At 44.3% G+C, this 24,171-nt stretch overlaps 2 protein-coding genes across 4 annotated transcripts in view; one reads left to right on the top strand and one right to left on the bottom strand.

Annotated features, from left to right (window-relative positions):
- The window catches only part of NAB2 (NGFI-A binding protein 2), a 28,268-nt gene extending 21,240 nt beyond the window's left edge, over positions 1–7,028 (top strand). The window contains exons 6-7 of the mRNA XM_044443281.1: positions 1,329–1,529; positions 4,435–7,028. Coding sequence (XP_044299216.1) covers positions 1,329–1,529; positions 4,435–4,535 — 302 coding nt within the window. The 3' untranslated portion in view covers positions 4,536–7,028. The remainder of the gene's footprint in view (positions 1–1,328; positions 1,530–4,434) is intronic.
- STAT6 (signal transducer and activator of transcription 6) overlaps positions 6,961–24,171 on the bottom strand; it is an 80,131-nt gene continuing 62,920 nt past the window's right edge. For all 3 annotated transcript variants that reach the window (XM_044443278.1, XM_044443279.1, XM_044443280.1), the window contains exons 11-21: positions 23,886–24,008; positions 22,312–22,404; positions 21,401–21,607; positions 21,214–21,308; positions 20,408–20,544; positions 18,744–18,890; positions 14,420–14,477; positions 13,070–13,162; positions 11,189–11,263; positions 9,069–9,224; positions 6,961–8,309 (exon numbers count right to left, since the gene is read on the bottom strand). In XM_044443278.1, the coding sequence (XP_044299213.1) occupies positions 8,213–8,309; positions 9,069–9,224; positions 11,189–11,263; positions 13,070–13,162; positions 14,420–14,477; positions 18,744–18,890; positions 20,408–20,544; positions 21,214–21,308; positions 21,401–21,607; positions 22,312–22,404; positions 23,886–24,008 (1,281 nt within the window). In that variant the 3' untranslated portion in view covers positions 6,961–8,212. The remainder of the gene's footprint in view (positions 8,310–9,068; positions 9,225–11,188; positions 11,264–13,069; positions 13,163–14,419; positions 14,478–18,743; positions 18,891–20,407; positions 20,545–21,213; positions 21,309–21,400; positions 21,608–22,311; positions 22,405–23,885; positions 24,009–24,171) is intronic.

Below are 24,171 nucleotides of genomic sequence, written 5' to 3'. Positions count from 1 at the left end.
ACAAATAAATAAATCTCCACTTAACAACATTCTAGCTGATTTGGACTTGAGCAACTGAATGACTGTAAGTTTGCCCCTACTGTTTCTTCACACAACACACAATTGTTTTTGCAGGTGACGCAGATAATTATTTCGTCATTAATATTACTATGACACCATCAACATCTACTCTTAGGGATGTTTGTATTGCCTAAATTATAGCTGCTCCCCAAAACTCCTGTTCTATGGGAGAAAAGCTGCAATAGTCAAGTTAGCAATGGGCAGATGGCAGCTTTTCAGATGTTTAGGACTTCCAGAAAACCCTACCAGCATGACCAGTGGTGTAAATTAAAACTTCAGTCCTATTTCAGTTTACCTGGGAGTAAGTCCCAATGCGACTTACATCTAACAAACACATGGGCAATTGCAGTGGCAGGACAGAGTTAATTAAGTTTGATCTTTTTTCCTGATTAGCTTTTCACTTTTCAGTTGGCACTGCTACTTCAGCATTGCTGCAACTCAACCAATATTTTGCCCCATGTGCTTCAACATGGTGAAGTTCTTGACACAGGAGGCACCAAAACAAACAAAAGCAGCCCCACAACTTTAAGATTAGGAAGCTGGAAATAATACCAAATAGAATGGAAGACAACACTGTTTAACACACATGCTCACCACAAGGAGTTACTTGTTATAAGCATGCTACCTAATATTTTCTAAAAATAATTAAAAAATTACCTAATGCAAAGTACATCCTCTGAGATAATGTAAATTCCTTAGTTTAGAACTACCAATTAGAATGTCTTTTTGGCTAGATTAAACAAGTGGAATGGACATTTAGCAAATATATAAAATGTCATTGGGAAATGTGATTACAGTCAAAAATCTAAACCAGTGGCAGTTGATGGCTGTTTTTTCATGACTGTTTTTCATGGCAGTCTACCTTGGTTGAGCGATATGCAAGCATTGGAGTTACACTGAATTCGGTCTAACAGAATGAAAAGGAAGCTGCTATGGTTCCCCTTCCAACAGGAAGCGGTCTAGAAGAAAGCACCCTGCCTTGCTCTGTTCTCTCAGGCAACCTACCTGTGGTGCTTCTGGGTTGCAGAACACCAGGGACGCAGATCTGCTGCCTGCCGTGACTCAGACCTTTACAAACCAAGGACACCAGGCTGGGCACTTTTCTTTATAGAGGTTAATTTTGAGAACCAACACTGATCTCATTTGGAAAAGGGAGTCTAAGCTCTTGGGGAGGTCGGGTCATTTAGAGGGCGCGGTGCCGCTGGTTCAGTCTGTTCTTGCCTCAGGTTAAATGGGCAACCCTCCCAACTGATCCTCTTTCTCTGCAGCCACAGGCTCATGTCCGCGGCTGACACCCCCCCCCAACACTACTCCCGACACACTGCTGAGTCTCCCGCCCCATGGACTATGGAGCCGTCATATCCTGCAGCAGACGCTGATGGATGAAGGGCTGCGGTTGGCCCGGCTGGTATCCCACGAGCGGGTAGGACGGGTCAGCCCCTGCCTGCCAGGAAAAGCCCAGCTGCCTGGTAAGCTGCTGTTTCCCTTTCTGGGCTTCCAGCTAAGTTTTGGGGTAGCAAGGAAAGGATCATCCGTGAGCATGAATAAAGTAATATTATGATGTACCGGGACAGCAAGGAGCATGTGAATAGCATGGAGCAAGAGACTTAGAACTGAGAAAGCCATCACTGCCAGCTGTACAGCAGGAATGCAGAACCAAATGGCCAGGGGCCAAATTCAGCCCTCCAACATTTCCCAGATGGCTGGGGGCTTTCTTCCAACCATCAAGCATTTAGTGCTTCCTAGCATTTATAATTGTTGCCTGTATTTGGAAAATTTGAAATGCCCCTCCCAAGGCTTACTTACTGGCAATAAGAGTATTAAGTTAAAATAGAATGGTACTTTGGGTATTTTGACCTTGCCTACTGCTGGAATGTGGCCCCAGAGAGCTTCTCCAAACTGGAATTCTGTCCTCAGGCTGTCAGAGGTCCCCTGCTCTTGCAGTGCAAAGAGTGTTCAATCGCCGTTTAGTAAAGAAAAGAAAAACCTTCAAGCTATCTGCAAGGAGAAAGCATGCATGAGGGGGGTCATGCAGGAAGATGTAGGAGGGTTGCTTTGTTTTGTGGGAGGTGGTCCTGTTACTGAGCAGGCTCACAGCTTTCCATCAAATGTGGGTTGGTGTGAGGCTCATCTTGCCACTCCAGGGGTTTGTGACTTAATTGTTGCCTGGGAAACTGAGATCCTAGAGGAAAACAGTGAGGGAATGGTATATAATTCAGAGATGGCCAGCTTTGAAAATCTTAGGAAGGATTGTATGTTTTAGCCCCAAGCTGCTGGAGATTTGACCTTATCCTAGGCCTGTTGCTTTTGGGAGGGGGTGCCAACCTCCTATGCTGTGCATTCTGAAGCATTTCCTTGTTATGATGATGGCAATGCTCTCTAATTTTCTCTTTGTCCTGCTTCTTAGCTATATGGAAGAGACAAAGATTCTCCAGTAAAGCCAAAATAACTGCTTACCTCTCACACATAGCAGCCTCCCCCCACCTGTGGTACCTTCCAGGTGTTTGGGATTTTGGTTCCTAGCATTCATGACCATGCTGGCAGGAGCCAATGGGAGTGGAAGTCCAAAATAAATGAAAGGCACTAAGGTGCAGAAGGCTGACACATAAAGAATTTAGTGCACTGGTAGGTGCAAAAGGCTCAAGGACAGGGAAATTAATGCATTGATTTATTCTTAGGAAATCACTTAAAACAAAGACTTTAAAACAAAAGGCAATAGCTTTCTATTTCAAGTGTGTATCAAGGGCCCAAAGGCAGATACCCGGCTTGTCTGAGCCCAGTGTTCATGTTGTCTGAGAATAATCAAACAATAGCAAGAAATTAACTTATTGTAGCAGAATCTCCTTAACTGTAGGATCCCCCTCCCCACCAAAAAAAAGTCTTGGAAAACTGGGTTCCTGTCTTGCCCATAAATAGGAAAAAGCTTTCAAGCTTGTGGAAATGAGGTGGGAAGCATATCATCCTCTTTGAAAAGCAATCAGTGAAAAGTTTATTGTGAAATGAAATTTACATTGCTCTTGCTGATGAATAGTTAAGTTAAGCACTGTACACACTAAGCCATTAGTTTAGTTCAGAAGGATAGTCTGGGCCAGATATTGACAATCTTTTTAGCTTTAAGAGCTGCATGCAGTCCTGGGAAATGAATTGAGGGCTATGCAGACCCACTCACATCTAAGGGATGGGGAGGTTTAAGTCTCCCACACCTTCCACTGAGATCAATGTGGTGAATTTAAAGCTTCTTTCTCCTCAAAATATCTCAGCATTGGGAACATGGGGGGGCAACAATAATGCCTCCTTTCCACACCCACAGAAATTATTCCTCATCACCCAGCTGGTGGCTGATCAGCTGGACAGGGAGGAAAGTGGGCAGGGCACCTCAGGGACTGTTCATTCACAGAGAGTATCCAGGCACCACAGGTTGCCTAAATGTGCTTTGAACAAGCACTGCCTAGGCAGGCATGGTCAGGAAAAAGGGTGTGAAGCAGCCAGGTTTAAACAACTGGAACTTGTGTGCACATTCACTAAGATTGATGCACTTTTGCTTGCTTCCAATATGGAGTTTGAGTGCTATAAAAAGCTCAGGGTTATTGCATCAGTTCATCCTGCTGATTCATACTTAACAAATACGTAGCAGCAGTGCTTTTTTTGTCATAGAACGCACCGGAATGGAGTTCCGGCACCTTTTTTCGACAAATTTTCCAAGTTTTAAAAGTAACTTCTGAAAATTTGATGTTTGGTCCACATGGATTTGAATTGCCCTGTTGAGCATAGCAGGTCGGCAGCAAAATCATTAAAATGGTGCATGCGGGCTGCTTGTGTGTCGAATCCGATGCACGCATACTTCGTCTGCGCTGGTTGTGATGGCGCTGCTCAGCTTGTGATTGGTTGTGTGGTCGTGCGGTGAGTGTTTACTGCGGGTGGCAACCGTTATGTTTCGTTACACAACTGATGTGTGTGGGTGTGTGTACAGTGATTGACTACGTGTGAAAGGTAAATAATTTCATGAGTTCCGGCACCATTTTACTTACAAAAAAAGCACTGTGTAGCAGGAACAAACCTGATGTCACAGATGGGAAAAGTGCCTGTCCATTGCATTTCATTAGAAATTAAGTTTACATTATCAAAATAACCGTTGACAGGCAAAGATCTGCACCTTTCCCCATTGTTCCTGCAGAATGGTAGAGAAAAGTTATGGGTAAGGTGTTTCAGGGCTCAAATGCAGAACATCTCAGAAGAAAACATTTCACCAGTGGGGGACATGCATCTGTAGCAAGTTGAGAGATGTGACAGCTGCTTTACATGAATAATTAAAAAGAAGCAAGCCTTGGTCAGGAAATTGCACTCCTCTTCTTTACTCTTAATTTCTCATTCTAGAGTTTGGGGAAAACCTTTCTGAGCGGTGCCAGCCTCCAGCAGCACAGCCTGATGTGAGAAGGAACAGTGTCAAGGTGGAACCAGAAACCAGCCGGCAATGAGCGGCAGGTGACTTGTTGCTCGGTCACCAAGCAATAATGTGCCAACTAGCTCTGCACATCAGAAAGCCTGCAGGGGAGAGGGATGCAATCCTCTGCACCGCCACAAGGAGGCATGCTTGACTTCCTTGGCTGAAGAACCACCATATTAGCACAACGCACCCATTACCCACTCCTAGTTCTCTTCACAAAATGGAGAACAGAGAATGCGTGCCATGTGCCAGGCCTATCTCACCCTATTAATAGTGCAGGAGGGGCATCTTGGTTGCAGCTGATAGCCATGAGCTCAGGGAGGCCAAGCCCCTGGCTGGTTTGGCCCTGTGAGGTCAGTCTCACCCACAGCCTTTCCCCTCATGTGGGACCTGGGACTGTGGTGTACACAGCCATTTTTAAGAAAAGCACATAAATATGCTTTCTGCCCTTTATGGAAAAGCATTCAGTTTCCCAGCTACAAAACACTGATCTTCTTCCCAAATGCTCTCTACGCCCACATTTCTTACAACCACGCACTGACTCATACATGCCTTCCATATGTGTACATACAAACCATTTTTCTCACTGCCATTCCCTCTCTCTCTCTCTCACACACACACACCCCTAACTTATGCGCAAATACCCCTAGTGAGACACATCCCTCATGTCCACCCATCAAGTTATCTCACTCTTTGATGCAGAACTCCTGCAGAAAGCTGAGAACAGCTCTGTCATCATTACCTCCCTTGGTCTGACTTGATGTTTAGTCACCAATAGTACTGAGCATTGCTCAGCCCTGGTTCAAAGGCTTTGAAGTACTTTGCTTCCATAACTGCTCTAAAGAATCTGTTCTAGAATTTTACAGCTGAGCAGCCAGCAAAAAAATTGTCACCATTTGTTTGCAGGCATACCAGTGACAATTACTGTTCCGTCCCTGTCGCCATCCAGTAGCAGCTTAATACTTTGCAATATACTGAAATTATACAGCTGCAGGAACTGGAACTGACTATAAAGGCTTTTTGCCTGAAATCTTCCCTATACCCTAAGTTTACATGATCTGTAGATAGCCTAAGAAGGGTTAGGGTCAAGGAAGGAGGAGATGGTCTTGTCTTAATGAAAATCTGAAGGAAAACCATTCATTCACTTCAAAATACTTTCCTTCTCCCCATCCCCAGCATTCCAAATATCCAGAGGCTTTCATCTCACATTCTTGAGGGTTGTCTATACTTTTCTTTCTTGCAGTTCTAACACAAGCAAGAAGGGAAATAAACTACCAAGAGGAATTAAGCACTTGCAGAATTAGGTTGGATCTAGATTCACATTGGATCCTTTGCTCTAGCTGAAGTCGACTTGACGTCCCATCCGTCCCGTCCCATCGACTGGGCTAAGCTGCAGTGTGTGGCTGGAGAGGAAGGAATCCCCAAAATTGGGCAGAGTGATTGTTGGCAAACAGAGCCTTTCATCTCATGAAATTCCCCTTCTTCTGGAAAGTAGATCTGGGTTGCCACAAGCTGTGGTGTGTACCTGCAATAGTTTGAACCACACCCACCAACACCAAGGAGGCATAGATTTTCCATCTTGGAGCAGCTGCTGCATTTAGACAAGAAGTCGCTGCATCACTGCACTAGCAAAAGGCAGCCACATAAAGTACAGGTACAAAGCGCAGGTGTTCATGCCATTTACCACTGGCATTGGTCCAACTAGTTTCAAATTCACACTCCAAGCTTCAGTTGTTTGCTGTTCAAGCACTCCTGAACACTTCATTGATAATCTACCATTGACTCTCCTGCGACCTTTGAACAGGGGGACAGCACAAAAGTTTTTGGAGCTAACTACTTCTTGGCAGATAGGTACAATGATTTTTAAAGAGACCAGGGCCATTTCAAATGTATTGTTATCCTAAGCAAAACTTCATCTTGCAGCTCCTATCCTGGGTCATACTGTGTGCCAGGGTGGGGGTGTTTCCTCCTTCAAGGGTTTTCTTGACAAGCCCCCTTTCCCTGCTGAATAATTAAGGGGAATGAAGGAGAGGCACTGAAGTTGAGAATACCGTTGGAGGAAAGGGGGCACCTGTCCCCCCTGTTGTTCTTCTGCAAGCTCTCCAATGTAGCAAGTCAGCTTGATTGCTTGTTGGACTTGGCAGGCCCAGAGAAAGGCAACCTCCTCCATTCTTGTTCACCCAACACAAGGAACTCTAACAGAACCACTGCTTCTTGGGAGGGGAGTGAAAGAGGAGTAGCGGTCACTTCACCCCAAAGGCATGGCCAGTGCAGCAGTCCAGGGTCTTACTTAACTGAAACAACTATTGCTTGAAAATGCAGGTGCAGAACAGATCGTTCAGGGAAGCCTTGAAATCCTGCTGAGGCAACATAAGTACACATCTGCTTTTGGTTCTAGTTGTTACCCTCTCCCATAGAGCCTTTGGTGTCTTTATAGGAAAACTAGCACCCTTTCCTTTGTAATGTGTACAGTAGATTATTTATTTTGTTATTTTGGAATAAAGTCTTATTTTATTGGCTTAAATGTTAAAGTCTTACATTGCACTCTATACCGGCTGCAAGATGATATTAAGGGACATTGGCAGATCAGGGTGGGGGTATAGAGATTGAATAACACAGAAGGTAAAGGCAAGAAAAGTTGAAGAAGATACTGGCTGGTAGACTAGAGAAAGACTAAGCTCCACACTTGCCCAGACAGGAGAAATGACTCATGGGCTTTTATGTCTGGATCTCACAACCCAGCATTGCTTTTGAAATGAATAATTCTGAAAAATGTGTTTAATGGAGGATCTGGGCTCCAGTCAAACAGGATAATGTGCAAATCTGGGGGCTTGCACACAATTATTTTGCTCCCTGAGTTGAAGGACAAAGTCAGGTTTCTCTTTCCATGTACAGAAGCCAAGGTATCTGGCAATTGACTCTTTCTTGAAACTGACGACAAATGTCCTCCACCATCACTTTTGGCAGGAGGCTAGCTTGGGCAGGACAAGGCATGGGGGGCCATGTAGCATTCAAATATCTAGCCTCCAGCACCTTTCCACCACTTTCCCCCATTTCTCACCTTCCAAATATCCACAATCTCACCTCACTTTGCATCATAGGAGGACCAGCACTGTGACGTTCAATGGATTTCTGGATGTTTAATCTTGGGCAGGAATATGGTGTCCCTTCTGGAAAAATGGCACAGAAGACCCAACTGGAGTAATTCCATATGCCCAGCTGCTCAAAGTGGATATATGAAGGAATTGGCTGCCCAACCAAGCTTAACCCAAGAGAGCATCTGAGTCCAAAGATCTTGAGAAAGCATTTCCTTGTCTGGGCTGGTGATCAAAGTACAACATTTTACAACAGGAAGCCTGTCACTCCCAAGAGTTCAGAAGTAGCTCCAGGGCCATCTTGCCCTGTACCCCCAGAGGACAGTGTCAAGCAACAAGGGAGGGAGAACATAGTAGCAGGGCTCCCCAGCCTAGTCAAAACTGGCAAAAGCACCTTGGCGGAGCATACAGTTTCATCAGTCTGTTCCAACACAGAATCGAAGCTGCTCTTGATTCAAGAGCGGGTCTGAGCATTCTGAGCGCAGGCATGGGTGGAGCCACAAAATCTGGGGACATCAACCAACATGGCTCTAGTGTGTCCAGACTTGATGGCTCTGCAGTCCATAAAAGTCCCTCCAAAGCTCTGGATATGGAGATTCTGAACAGAGGACAGTCATGCTGGATCCTGACAGAAGCGATTCAGGTCATGCATAGAATCTAGTAGATGGTCGAGTTCTTCATCAGAGGGTGGCAAAATTGTGTCAGGCATACTGGAAAGTCAAAAGAAAATGTGGGTGGGTGCAAGGTTAAAGCCCTTGTAAAGCAACTCCACAAATTGGAAGAATTACTCCTTTCTACTGCTTCGCCTCATCTTTTTCTGCTGCTGCCCTGCCCCCAGCCACATTTGTCCAAGAAGTCTGAGGACTGACTATGGTTCCTCTCCCAAATACTGCCTGGGTATCTCCTCCTTTTTCTGACATTTCATTAGCAGCCAAGCTATCCATGTCAAGCCTACTACTGCAACATTCAGATTTAGACTCACTTGCACCTCCACCCTTTAACACTTAATTTTTAGCTCATTTTACAAAATGAATGGCACTATCAATCTTCATGCCAACCCATGCTCAAAAATTAGGGCATGTCTACATTATATAATAAAATTAGTTTCAAGCTGGTTTAATTCTTCAGACATACTCCCAACTAAAACTGTGGGAGCCATGGTGCCATGAAAAGGAAGAGCCATTGCTAGCCATGATTTCATGGGCCCTTCTCAAAAAGATTATTCCCAAGGTTCTTTGGGAGAAGCCATGACATGTCCTGAGATAGAATACAGAAAGAGGAAGCAGTCCCTGCTGGCAGGAGAGGGTAGGTAAATTCCCTCTTCTACCAGGCCCCATCCCATTTCCCCCAATCACCAATTGTTGAGCAGTTATCTCCTGCCTTTTGCACAGCCTTTTTCACTATTCTAAGCAACTGAAATGTACCCCTATGAACAAACTTCATCCCCACCTTTAAGTTGCCTTATTCACCTGATCTGGTTTGGTACTACATGGAGCTGAAGATCCCTTGCACATGTTGGGGTGATACCAGACATGCAGACATCCATATCGACAACTGGCTGCATTGGATATGGCTCCACTGGACCAAGGGGTGAAGCATTTCCCAGATTGTATGTCATTAATTCACTACGGAGAACAAGAAAAGAAATGAAAAGAAATGAGTAGACAACCAGGCCAACTCAACTTACACTAGGGAATAGAATAAGGTGCAATAGACTAAGGTTCCACAAGGTACCAGCTTAAGCCTCCTGGCTGATAGGAATGAAAATGTTCTCAAAAATGGCATTCAACGCTTTGGCTCTCCAGGCAGTGCCATGTCTGATCAGTTTCTTGCTCAAAAAACAAAATCTGCATTAGCTGTACTCAGCAAAATTGTATCTGAGAGGCATGAGAACTAAACAAATCTTTGGACAAAGGTATTTAATAAATACATACGATATGCCTGATATCACCATACTATACTGAAGAAGAGGAAGAACCAACATTAATTTGGTGAACAGAGTGAATATATATAAACATATTCTAATAAACAGATTATGTTATAAAGTCCTGATTATTATAATAATATTGGATTATTGCCATGTTTACTGCTTTTCTACAGATTACCTAGATATAGGGATTTTTTTTTTCTGGAAATAGGTTTTTAGTGATATACATGTGTAACCTTCAGTCCCTCTGTCTCTCACACAAACACAGTGGGTTCACATGACTTGGCAGCTTATCCTGGGTGGTTACCCACAATGGGTTGTCATATCATGCAAATCTGGAGCAATTCCCAAAGGGTGACTTGTTTGAGAGCTTGTTGTACAGGAGGCTGTATCCACAGCGAGTTGCTCTGTCATTCTGAACCTGACTGACCAACTTCATCATGAGTACTGGGAATTTGCTATTGAGCCTCTTGGCTAGAGCAATATAAAAATCTTTGGTGCTCTTGCCAAACTTGCCTGGGTACCCACCAATGTCACAAATGACCAAGTGGCTGATACTAGCTTGCTGCATTCCCTGTTGCTTTCATGAGCCATTTTTTCTATTGGTAACTTTGGTCCTTGTACTTTTTTTTCTGATTGCAAAGGTCAGCTTGACAGCCAGATGTGAGATCTTTTGACTGCCCCTGACAGTCCCTTCAAAGTGCCCAAGTAGCACAATGGAGAGGCTTTCAGTGGTTGGCAAACTTTTCTAAAGTATTTTTATCCACACACTGCACAAAAATGGGATTTATTTTAGCTGCAAGTGCATAGGAACACTGCATATGTCCCAGTCAAAAAACACCCATTGTCCTGCTAAAACCCAAAACCCTTTTCCCCAGAAAAGAGGGTGGGATGCACTTTTGCACACTCCCCAGCAGCTAGAATATTGGGGTATTGTGTGAAATGTGCATTAGCCTGAGGACTATCAGGGCAAAGGATCTTGCCATGAAGTGAGTATAAATCTCACTGTTTTGTTTTTGCAAGCTAAGATCACTCACAACTTTGCTTTCCCTTGATACTTGACAGCTGTCAAGGGAAAGCAAAGGGGATAAAAGCCTACCTGAACCCTCTTTGACGTAATGTCCAGGGTTTGTACCTGTTGTACTCTGACAGCAGGCATCCTCAACCAACAGCTTTGATTTATGCAGTTGCACAAATACATGTAAAATACTAATACTACTAATAATAATACCAAACAAGTGTGTGTGCAAAAATATTTTTTTAAGTTTGCCATCTGCTGACAGTCCATCCAAGGTACCACTTTGACACTTTGAAGGGGCTGTCACTGGCTGTCAAAATGGGGATCAAGAAAGCAGGCTATACTTCCATGATTTCTGGGGAGAGGGGGAAGGTGAAGAGACAAAATGCCACAGTGAACTGAAAACTATTGTTAATCACGTCTGGCAAAGGCACACCCATCAGTCCTGCTGCATGATTACTTGCAGGAAGACTGAGAGAGGAGGAGGGAATGGATTGTTTGGCCAACAACCAGCCCGCTGAGGCTTATTGTCAGGGTGGGTTAACATGATGTACAAATGTGCCTCCCCCCCACACACACACACATGCAAACACACACACATGCATACAAAACACAAAGGTGCCTGCTCAAGCAGGGATTCTTACGGCAACTGTGGGCTTCCATATGTTGTGCTGATAGAAGAAGATAAGTCCATGGATGTTGTAAACATCATTGGATCTCTGTGACAGGGAAGAACCAGAAAGTATCAAATGTTTACCAAAGGAACAGTAAAACCAGAAACCTGATCACCAGTTCTCTGAAATGAACATGCAGACCTAGAGCCACTGCAAGAAATGCTTATTTGGGAGTTGTAACTAGCATCAGTGTTTCCCTGGAAGCATGATACTGCTTGCAAAATGGAACAACCACATCCTCTCCTGCTCTTTCCTTGTGCATGCCTTCAAAATCTCCTACAGAGGGTCCCCCAGTACTGCAGAGCTGCAAGGAGGGGGAGGGCACATGAAGGTCCCATCACCAGTGTTAGCTTTCTGCTGCCTGGATAAAGATACTGAATGCAACCCTTTAAAAAATAAATTTATTTCAGTGAAATACACACTAATTTTATTTAAAATAAATAACTTGGGCTTGTCATGATGAACTTGCTGGCCAGAAATGATGAAAAGTGAAGAGAGATTTATTTCTTAGCATACAACTGATTAAAGTAAAGCCTGCATGTTGTTTCTTTGTATTCCCACAAGAAAATTGCTGGAATGTTCTCTTTTAAAAGGAAACTCAACACTCAGGAAAATAGTTTAAGTGAGGAACACATGTCAGGATCCCAGGAAGGGCAAAAGCAGCTTGAGGTTGGAGTGGGTGCAACTGCACAGCAAGAAGTGACGAGTGGGGGAACAGTTAAGGATCACAGCTAAGCTACCCCACTCCCCATGCCACCATTTTCAAATATCTTTCAATACATCAGGTGGCTGTGGCTCTTTGAGGCATACTTAAGTCAGGTGACTTCATTGCCTCTGCTTAAAATGAAAAACATTCCAAGGGCATATCACAAAAATATGCAAATGCCTTCATAGCCCAGCTCCCACAAAACCAGTAGTTTTGTGCTGAAGTCAGTCCTACTCTTAGTGATTATTTATGTTGCTTAATTCCATGATTCTTTTGTTCACACAGTTGTTACCTGTAGGAGGTGACAAATTATATAAACATCAACTTGGCATGCTGCATTCGTCCACAGAGCACTTCCTTTAATTGACTCTGTGCAAAAAGTTTATTTTGCTCATTTTTCACATTCAGACATCACAACAAACGGGAGTTTTTTAAAACCCCAGGTTGTTGTGAATGAAGTAGAGCAAGCAAATATGCTGGTCCCTACTGCCTGATTGCTCCTGCTGGGGCTAAACAACCCAAGGATGCTTCTTCTTTGGGTTGTTTAGCATGCCATCTGGTCTGAGAATTCTGGGTTATTAGGCCAGAGACAATACAGGGTAAGGTTCCGTGGAGCATCCCTGGGTTATTAAGCCCCAAGGGAAGACATTTCAAATATCCTGGATTGTTGCAACATCTGAATGCAGCAATTGGTTCACCTGCCACTCTTTTTGTACACTTGTTTATGGTTATAGGAAATATCCCAATTTCAATGTGCACTGGCTAAGAGTCTTGAAGTGTGTTTGAGAGGAGGGGCAGAAATTATGTAAAGAAGTTACACTAAAATCCCAGAGCAAGTCTTTGTTGTTCCTGTGCCTTAGTTAAGTGGGCTATGACCCTCTCTGGTTGGACTGTTCCCACCCATAAAAACTGAGGGTACCTCTGCCCTAGGGCCCCTCGGCACACTATTAGAAATCAAGGGGACATATGTTGCATTCTCTGATAAAATTGACTTTTGCTTGCTCCTAGAGGATCATGGAAAACTGTGAAGAGATTTCATGGGCAGCTCCTTCTCCTGGTTCACCCACAAACACATGGGCACATGAACACAGGGACATTATATTCAAAAGGTGGGGTTTTCCTCAGACTAGAGATTTCATACTTACTCATGATAAGCTGGATCAGAAGGCATTCCAGGTTGCCCATGGAGCTTGCTCATGGCTGGGTTCTGAACTGATGAAGCTGAGTATGAGCAAGGCCTGGAATTGAACATATCTTTCATCAGCATCATTTGTTATGCAGACTCGACTGGTCAATAAGTTCATACACGCTGGTTATGTTTCAGTGATAGCCATAATTTGTATATGTAAGTGAACTTCCACAGAACAGGAGTGCACAACTTCTTCCTGTGACAGGCCCAGTCCCATTTCTGCTAAGCTTTTGGCAGCTGCATTCCAATGGTGGGTAGAGCCAAAGGCAAAAGGAATTGGTCCCTAGATCTGAGGTTCTGCACTCATAGACCACATACTGGTGAGTGAGCATCTCAACTCACACATTACTCTGCAGTGTAGACTGTTCACATGTTCTTTGCACAATAGATGCAATTAACTGTAACAAGCTGCAGTCATAAAAACTAGCTTGGAGAACTTTAAAAATGGATCAGATTCACATGATAGATCCATGGTTAAATGGAACTGCCATATTCAGTGGCTTCAAATTCCAGATGCCATGGACAAATAATAGAGAGACCTACTGTCTTCCTGCCCTGTCTGTGAGCTTCTGGGAGGCATTTGGCTAGTCACTGTTGGAAGCAAGATACTGGGCTATATGCTTATATATAGCCTCCCATCTTAGGTTCTAAACAGTGGTGTACAGCAAGTAGATATCCAGAAGTTTCTAACTTCCATTCCCAAAAACTCCAGCCTGCATGGCTAATAGTCAGGAATGCTGGGAATTGAAGTCCAAACCTTCTGGAAACCTATGTTCTACCCACCCCTGGTCTCAAGTGGCCAGGAGGATTCTGGGACTTGCATAACTGGGCATATATATGTACATACATACACACTTCTTGCACCTTCATGGAAAGCCTCAACAGCACCCTTTTTCAATCTTCCCTGTTTGCCAGGCAGGAGAAAGCAGCCCTCAATCCTTTGATTCATAAGTATTCCAGGACTAGCCAGTAGGACTGCCAGTTCACCACTGGCCTTAGCTTCAGTCTCATTGGTTTCAATGGGTCTATTGAATCTGAAGTCAACCCTATGTGTTTAGGGGCAGGGAAGGACAAGTACTGGTTCTCTATGTCTTGCCCTACAACTTCCCTCACCTTTAGCTATGCTGGTTAGGACTGGTAAGAGCTGTAGCTCTCCAGATGTTCTGGGCTATTAGTTGACTGCCCCAGTTCAAGGCATCATCTACTAGTTGGGAAGTGAATGAGTTGGGAGTTAAGCTAAGGAAAGTCCTCTCCTCATTCATCTAAGTAGTACCATTTTCCTCAGAAGTAGAATGCACACACTCACATGTCCACAGTTATCTTCAACTTGGCGGGGATATATGGCGTCTTTGTAGGTTTCTCTGCTGTGGGAGGAAACACAGCTGACAATTATGCTCACTACGCATAAACAGTTCAGTATTTTCCATAATGAAAAAGAAATGTTGAGCAGATTCTGCAGTGAGATAAGATCCAAATCAATGTTTGCCCTTTTCTATGAGCAGTAGTTATGCTCTCCGACTTGCCTAGTCTGATTTCAGGTTTCAAGAATTCCCCAGTGTAGGACCTTGGGGATGAGGGATTACCATATGAGTCACCATCCAAAAAGCAGACAATGAGGGCGGAGCAGGGCATGTTCAGAAGCATACAAATCTACAGTGGCCATATCATGTCTGATGTCTGCCAGATGTTTTGGGTGGCGACTTCATTTCTAACAGTGCTGACTAAGGCTGATGGAAAGGGTCATCTGAAACATCTGGAAGCCACCAACCTAGGGAATGCTACCTCAGAGGTTGAGAAGTTCGTAAAAGAAGAAGTGTTCTGTATGCTCAGCATTTTAAAAGGCAACCTCCTTTGTCTTATTACAGCAGGAATGGATGTACTTCAGGCTTTCGGTATCTATTTTTTGCTAGAACCACCAACCAAAGAAAGGTACAAAGAAGTGCTACGTGCAGCAAAGATTGTTATTGTTAGTTGCGAAGTCGTGTCCGACCCATCGCGACCCCATGGACAACATTCCTCCAGGCCTTCCTGTCCTCCACCCTCCTCCGGAGTCCACTCAAGCTCACACCAACTGCTTCAAGTGACTCTATCCAGCCACCTCATTCTCTGCCATCCCCTTCTTCTTTTGCCATCTATTGTAATCAGCATTAGGCTCTTCTCCAGGGAGTCCCTCCTTCTCATTAGGTAGCCAAAGTATTTGAGTTTCATCTTCAGGATCTGGCCTTCTAAATAGCAGTCAGGGTCGATCTCCTCTAGGACTGACCGGTTTGATCTCCTTGCGGTCCAAGGGACTTGCAGGAGTCTCCTCCAGCACCACAATTCAAAGGCCTCAATCTTTTGGCACTCAGCCTTCCTTATGGTCCAGCTTTCACAGCCATACATTGACACTGGGAAAACTACAGCCTTGACTGTATGCACTTTTGTTGGCAGGGTGATGTCTCTGCTTTTTAGTATGCTGTCTAGATTTGCCATAGCTCTCCTCCCCAGGAGCAAGCGTCTTTTAATTTCTTGGCTGCAGTCCCCATCTGCAGTCATCTTGGAGCCCAGGAAAATAAAATCTGCCACTACCTCCATTTCTTCCCCATCTATTTGCCAGAAAGTGATAGGACCGGATGCCATGACCTTAGTTTTCTTAATGTTGAGTTTCAAGTCAACTTTTGCACTCTCCTCCTTCACCCGCATCAAGAGGCTCTTTAGTTCCTCTTCACTTTCTGCCATGAGAGTGGTATCATCTGCATATCTGAGGTTGTTGATATTTCTCCCAGCAATCTTAATTCCAACTGGTGATTCATCTAGCCCCGCCTTTCGCATTATGCGCTCTGCATATAAGTTAAATAGGCAGGGCAACAGTACACAGCCTTGCCGAACTCCTTTCTCAATTTTGAACCAATCAGTGGTTCCATGTCCAGTTCTCACTGTTGCTTCTTGACTTGCATATAGGTTTCTCAAGAGACAAATAAGATGATCAGGTACTCCCATCCCTTTAAGAACTTGCCACAATTGGTTGTGATCCACACAATCAAAGGCTTTAGCATAGTCAATGAAGCAGAAGTAGTTGTTTTTCTGGAACTCCCTAGCTTTCTCCATGATCCAGCGTATGTTGGCAGTTTGATCTCTAGTTCCTCTCCCTCTTCAAAAGCCTGCCTGTACTTCTGGCAGTTCTCGGTCCACAAACTGCCAGAGGCTAGTTTGTAGGATTTTGAGCATCACTTTGCTAGCATGTGAAATGAGTGCAATGGTGTGGTTGTTTGAACATTCTTTGGCATTGCCCTTCTTTGGGATCAGAATGTAAACTGATTGGATTGTAAACTTTCCAATCCTGTGGCCACTGCTGAGTTTTCCGAATTTGCTGGCATATTGAGTGTTGCACTTTTACTGTATCGTCTTTTAAGATTTTGAATAGCTCAGCTGGAATGCTGTCACCTCCACTAGCTTTGTTGTTGCTCAGACTTCCTAAGGCCCATTTGACTTCACATTCCAGGATGTCTGGCTTGAGGTCAGTGACCACCCAATCGTGGTTATCAGGAACGTTAAGCTCTTTCTTGCATAGTTCTTCTGTGTAATCTTGCCACTTCTTCTTAATCTCTTCTGCCTCTGTTAGGTCCCTGCCATTTTGGTCCTTTATCATGCCCATCTTTGCATGAAACTTTCCCTTCATAGCTCCCATTTCTTGAAGAGATCTCTGGTCTTCCCTATTCTATTGTTTTCTTCTATTTCTTTGCACTGTTCATTTAAGAAGGCATTCTTATCTCTTCTAGCTATTCTCTTGAATTCTGCATTCAATTGGATGTATCTTTCTCTTTCTCCCTTGCCTTTTGCTTCCCTACTTTTTCAGCTATTTGTAAAGCTTCCTCAGTCAGCCATTTTGCTTTCTTGCATTTCTTTTTCCTTGGGATGGTTTTAGTTGCTACCTCTTGTACAATGTTGCAACCCTCCATCCAAAGTTCTTCAGGCATTTTGTCTATCAGATCTAATTCCTTAAATCTATTTGTCACCTCTACTGTATATTCATCAGGAATATAATTTAGGTCATACCTGCGTGGCCTAGTGGTTTTCCCTACTTTCTTCAATTTAAGGCTGAATTTTGCAACAAGAAGCTCATGATCTGAGCCACAGTCAGCTCCTGGTCTAGTTTTTACTGACTGTATAGAGCTTCTCCATCTCTGGCTGCAGAGCACATAGTCAATCTGATTTCTGTGTTGACCATCTGGTGATGTCCATGTGTAGAGTCGTCTCTTGGGTTGTTGGGAAAGAATGTTTGCTATGACCATCGTATTCTCTTGACAAAATTCTACCAGCCTGTGCCCTGCTTCATTTTGTACTCCAAGGCCAAACTTGCCTGTTATTCCGATTATCTTTTGGCTTCCTAGTTTAGCATTCCAATCCCCCATGATGATAAGGACACCATTTTTTGGTGTTAATTCTAGAAGGTGTTGTAGGCCTTCATAGAACTGGTCAACTTCAGCCTCTTCAGTACCAGTGGTTGGGGCATAGACTTGGACTATTGTGATGTTTATTTATTTTATTTATTTATTAAAACATTTTTATGCCGCCCCATTCGCCGAAGCCTCGGGGCGGCTTACAACCGCCCCATGTTGAATGGTTTGCCTTGGATTCAAACTGAGATCATTCTGTCATTTTGGAGATTGTACTCCAGTACTGCTTTTCCTACTCTTTTATTGACTATGAAGGCTACTCCATTTCTTCTGAGGAATTCTTGCCCGCAGTAGTATACCTGATGGTCATCTGAATTAAATTTACCCATTCCTGTCCATTTTAGTTCACTGATTCCTAAGATGTTGATGTTCAGTCTAGTCATCTCTTGTTTGACCACATCCAGCTTGCCTTGATTCATGGATCTTACATTCCAGGTTCCTATGGAGTATAGATCTTTGCAGCATTGGACTTTCCTTTCACCACCAGATACATCTGCAACTGAATGTCCTTTTGGCTTTGACCCAGTTACTTCATTCTTTCTGGCGCTACTGGTACTAGCCCTTTGCTCTTCCCCAGTAGCATATTGGACACCTTCCGACCTGAGGGGCTCATCTTCCGGTGTCATATCTTTTTGCCTTTTGGTACTGTCCATGGGGTTTTCATGGCAAAGATACTGGAGTGGGTTGCCATTTCACCCTCTTGCAAATAAAGAAGGTTGGTGCTGAAAACATCCTCAGCTCAGAACATTTTTTACAGTACCAGAAATGAGTTTATTGATCAGTCACACAAAAATCAGCTCCTAGTTTCCATCCCTTCTAACCTTCTTCAATCTCTGCAGGCTAATCTAGAATTGTTGTTGTTGCTGTTAAATTATCAGGGATCAGAAACATCTGGTAAACTACAGGCACATAATCAAGAAATCTAGTAGTAGATCTCACCCCTGCACTAGAGAAACCTGAATGTCAACCCTCTCAACCCTCTTCCGATGTACACTCCCCACCACTGCCAACCCTGTGCACACACAAGCACAGGGCCAGTGGGTACTATCACTGCAGCCCACAGTAGCATGTCAACCTAGGCTGTCAGAAGACATCCAAGTATGATCCTGGCTATCAAGTGCTTTTGGGGAAAGGCAGTCATTTCAGATGCAGACAGAACAAAGCTGTGTCCTTCTTGACCATCCCATAACTTACTGTTATAGAACCTCCCAAAAGCTTCAAGTTTGGGCTTATCAGGATACAGTGTCTCGAGCTGTGATAGATCCATAACACAGTCAGCAAGTGAACGGATGAACAGCTGCTTTGCTGTGAATGGCTGGATGTTTTCCACCTGTGTGGTACCTGAGCCAGGCAGGGAAAAAAGCAGCAGAAGTTATGAACAAGCAGTTCTCCTAAGCATGATCCTCCATGTGGTCACAATTCAAACCAATATAATAGGGAGTGATAACACCTGAAACTGTGGTTGCTGTCTCAACAGAATGACGTGCTTCTCCTATGTTCTTAAGGCAGGGAGCCCCTGGCTGAATGTCTGGCAGAAAGGGGAAGCATCTCCCACAAACATAAGCCCTCCATGTTCCTTTTCATGACTTCACATTGTAGGTTACCCATAATGAGTTTTAATGGTTGGGAGAAAGCAGACAACCTGCTACTTATAATGGAGTCCCTCTTCCCTAGCAGATTTTGCTCTAGCCTCCAATGCAAGCAGACCTAATGCTTGTTGTGAAGTTCATTCAGACATTACATGAAAGTATTGAGATTGTTTGCTTGTCACAACAAAGCAGTGCAACTTAATTCACCCACAGGGTTTCATACAGACCATGGTTTGCAGGTGGTATATTAACTATGCTAGCAATCCACCTACACTGGGTTTGCATGACACGGCAAGCTGAGGCACACCCCCACCACAGCTTGTATCAGCAAAATGATTTCTGGGTTTTGACACAGAGGCCCTACAATTGAATTAACCCACAGTGGCTTGTCATGTTGGTGCAGACTTTGACATTTTCACCATCTCTATATTGGCAGATGCACAGCAAGACCAGGAAGCTGAGGTCTCATCAGTGATCACTGAGGCCCCTTTAACTCTGTCATACTATAAATCCACACAGGTTGTACTAAAAGTTCATCTGCCATTCCTGCACGTATTGCCATGGGGAAGACTGATGCAAAAACATATTTATACAGCTACGTTCCAGGCACCCTTTCATCTTCAGCCTGAGATAACTGTGACTCCAGTCCTGTTTTAGCAGTCTCACTGGTGTGTCTTAACACACACTTTGGAAAATCCTCAGAACTGGCTGTTTATCAGATGATCACATGTAAAAGTCTTTGGGCAGGTGAATGTGCATATAGTATGTCACAGGTGCAAGTTGATGTCTCGTGTTCCCGTAAGTGTGGGATAGTTAATTTATTTTATTCTGAAACAATGTTGTAAGCCGCCCAGAGACGACAGTAATGGATGGCATACAAATTTTTATAAATAAATAAATAAGCAAGCAAGCAAGCAGCCTGCTCTCGGCTAAGGCGAGACTACCAAGGGCAGGCAGTGCCCCCAGGTGTCCATGGTGAAGGCAGGCAGAACAGACTGTGGATGGGTACTGTAAGGTTGGAACCTGGAAGTGTCCATCAAGAGGTAGGTAGCAAGATCATGTCAATGAGTACAACTGGAACTGACAGAGCGACACTGAGGTGTGCTGGAGCTAGGGCTCAAAGGGAAGTAGCACCACAACTTGAGACTAAGCCCGAATGCTGGTGTCATCTGTCAAGTCTCTTAGACTCTTACAGGCAGGCAAACTTATTTTTACTACTCAGACCCAGGGAATAGGGAGCCATAAGAGCTGCACTGTGCAAAGCCATACCATCCTGACAGTAGGTGACATAGGCGATGCTGATGCCACCAATCTCGGAGTCACTGAAGCGTAGCAGGAAGGTGCCAACTGGTGCATTGCTCAGATACCTGAAAACATACTGTTTGCTGATGAAGCCTATGATGAGTCTATGTGGGACAGATGGAGAAAGAGAGAGCACAAACAACATTTTAAAAGACTAGAAAAGAAAATCAACAGACTGCATTTCAATGCTTATATGCTGATACTTACCAATGAAAATAAAATCTTCACCTTCATGATTATATTATTTAGTTGTGAATGGACCACAATTTACACATGTTGGAATAACCCTTGGTTTGATATAGCAAAAACTTCAACAAAGTTTCGACTCCCCTCCCTCCAAGACAGTATATTCTGCTACTGAATGAATCTGTTAGGGAGCATCTGATATTTTTTATCTCAAAACTGCTTCCCTGCCATTTCTACACATTGGTTCTAGTTCTGACCTCTGGAACAACACAGAATAACTCTGCTTCATCTTCTGCATTGACAGCCCTTCTGAAGACAGCTATAATGGCTTCCTTTAATCTTACGTTCTCAAGGCTAAAAATCCAGCTCTTCCATCTATTCCTCCCAGGACTGGGTGTCCAGACCCATCATCATCCTGGTCATGCTCCTTTAGATAATCTGCAGTCTGCCAAACTCTTTCTTAAGATGTGGTATCCAGAACTGATCAAAGTCCTCCAGATACACCTGGTGGTGGTGGTGGTGGGTGGGTGGAACATGGAGAAAGCCATGAGGCAAAACAGTCTCAGTTGATCCAGTTATTCCCTTACCTGCCAGACCAGTAATCTTTCAGGTATTTCTTGGTCAGGTCGAGAACTCCTTCAAACCACTGCCAAAATGTGAATCCTCTCCCGGGAAGCATCTCCTGTAAATGTCAAGATGCATGTGAGACTGAGAAGGCCAGGTAAGCCCAGCTGGCTGTCATTCCACCCTTCCTACAAAACCTGCTGGAGTGACCTTATTGAACTGAGACCATGACACATGGCGTTTCTGGAATTCTTCCAGAGTGGCAGTATTGTCATCGAAGATCTTCTGGGCCAAGAAGAAGTAGTGATCCTTCTGTAGGCCTTCAGTGGTCTGTACCTCAGCCATGAACTTCTGGTTGAGAGTGTCAAACATGGCATCCCAGCTGACACGCTCAGACACCACAAAGGGGATGCGATTCTGGAACAGGACAGAGGGACAGAACTTAACATCTGGTAAACTGTAGGAAGCAGCAGGAATGTACCATCACTATGTCTTCCAATACCTGCTTTGTTACCTCCCCACACACTCTATGGCAGCATTTTCCAAAGCAGTTGACCTACCCTTCCCATCAGCTCTAGCCTACACAGTCAGTAGTCAGGAGCAATGAGAGTTGTGATCCAAAATCCTGGAGACACCAGGCTGAGGCATGCTGCTCGGAAGTCCTACCCTCTGCTTAGCCAGTACAACTCACATACTACTGCATAAGCCTGGCATGTGAGAAGCATGGACCAAGTGAGAAAGGTCTGTGCTTTGTATCACCCCTTGAGAGCCTGGGATAAATGCTTGCATGAGAAGGAACTGCTATACTTGGCTCAGGGCACCTCATGCTTTTCCAGTGGGATGGAAAGGCGGTATACAACAGCAGTTCCCTGTACCACTGGACTAATATGATAGGAGTTCAAAGATTAGCTTTTTATAAAAATCTCAGTTCCACTCACATCTTAAAACACGTAGTCTAACATTACTAAACTGTTGTGCTTAGCAACAGCCAGGTGTGAGGTGTCTCTTTATTCAATACATGCTACGTAAAGCCAGGCTATGTCCTTTAACTTCATTGCTCCAGGAACTCTTTTTTGCCTTGGGGACAGAGCCTGGCATGTGAGCTGGGGTCAAGCACTTACAGGAACAGCAAAAGCATTGTCCCACAGGATGGTGGCTTTGGCATTGTTGTCCTGGTTGCCATGGACGATCACCACAATGGGCAATGACAGGGCCTGGAACAGAAGTTGTGGAATGGGAAAATGCAGTGTGACAGGCATTTACTTTCTTTACAGCAGGACTCCCACACCCACATCTCTCCACAGTTACTGATCCCACAGTGTTGGAGTGAAAATCTCGGCAACCCAAAAGTGGTGACCTGCATCAAAATGCTGACCTGTATCTCTAGCCCCTTGCTGGAGTACTCCTGTTCAGGGCTCCAGAAAGCCTGACATGCTGGTTGCAGCTCTCAGGGAGTGGGTGGGAGATGCTAGGGTAATTTTCTGGAGGAAGGAGGTCAGCCACTGGATGGCCTTTCCCTACTGCACTGTCCAACACAAGACAGCAGAACCTCAGGGAACAAGCCCAGCTCTCTCTAGTTTCTATAGCACCATGCCTCTTCTCCCAGTCCCACCTCCTTTCCTGCAGCCCTGATGATTGTTTGGTGGTGTCCCAGCTTTTGTGCAGATTTCCTTCATCTCAAAGGTAGCAATGCCTCTCCTAAGGCTTAGTTACAGGTAGCAAGAGTGCTAAGCTGAACTGTGCTGGTATTTTGTCTCCCTGCTACCCCTACTTTTGCCTTCAGCCCCACCCACCATGGGTCTCAAATTTGAAATGGAATTTGATCCTCAGGCTGTAACTCTAAAAGATTTAGGGTCGGGGTGGGCTACACATTTATTGACAAAATATTCCAGAAAACCATTACTGTTTTACCTCCTTCGGCCCATGTACAACTGCTTCCCTCAGCCAAAAGGCCTTTGCTCTCCCAGGGAACACTGACTGGCCTTTAAACCAGAGCTGCAGTGTTCTAAGTATTCAAAGCCAAGTTCATTACAATACCTTGGAGGCCAAGGAACAGTATGGGAAATGTTCTAACCTATGTCACCCTTGGGTACCCAACCCCTGCCTTGTTTTGAACATACATCTGCCTCTGGCCTTTCTGATCCCTGGTCTGCTGCTCTGAAACAGGGCATCTACCTGGTTTGGGCCACACATTAGCTTCTAGCCCACATGGGCAGAAAGCCAGCTCCACATCTGTTTTCAGAACCTGGACCCTAAGATAAGATTGACAACACATAACTGTTCTATCCTTCTGGAAGGGTGTTTATGCATAAGTACTACAACAGCCATTAGCAGCAGCAGTAATTGCAGTGGTGTAATGGAGGCTTTGTCTTGGATAAAAGGTGCTCACATAATACAGAATCAGATACACACTCAAGTAGCCATGATGTCATATCATCTCGTTGATTCTAATGCCAGTAATAGCTGATCCATGACTTCTTATCCCTGCTGGTAACCTAATCACTGCCAAAGTTACAATTCATCATTTCTACTTTCACCCTCCAAATCGTAAAAAACCCAGTGGGGGTTCACCAGTGGAATTTGGTCATGTACACAGAGCCTTCGAAGAACCAATTTGTGTTCTCCACCAACAAATTCATAAGACCATTGGTGCAGCACCACTTGAAGTACAGATAATTCCAAGTAATGTTATTACCTGAAGATGGAAGTTGGTTTTGTTGGGGCCAAGGCTAATAGTAACGCTGAAAAGAATAGCACATTTTTCTTCAGTCACAGACTCTGTGCTCTTGCGGTCACAGCGCTTGATCTTCTTTAGGAGCTAAAGGAAGAGGAAGGCAAAAAAGCACTGAGTTTACCAGCAACAATGTCACAACAGCTGAAACCAAGAGACTTTCACTTCTGTTTTGGAAATTCTCCTCCAAACCTTGGCTCCCCACTAATCCAACATTTCTGACCTCATAACCCTCCAGAATTGCTCCAGT

The sequence above is a fragment of the Varanus komodoensis genome, unplaced genomic scaffold, assembly GCF_004798865.1.
Source record: "Varanus komodoensis strain SLA01 unplaced genomic scaffold, ASM479886v1 scaffold41, whole genome shotgun sequence".
Taxonomy (NCBI): Eukaryota; Metazoa; Chordata; class Lepidosauria; order Squamata; family Varanidae; genus Varanus; species Varanus komodoensis.
Note: the sequence above shows the minus strand (reverse complement) of the source record. Positions and strands in the feature narration are given on the sequence as shown.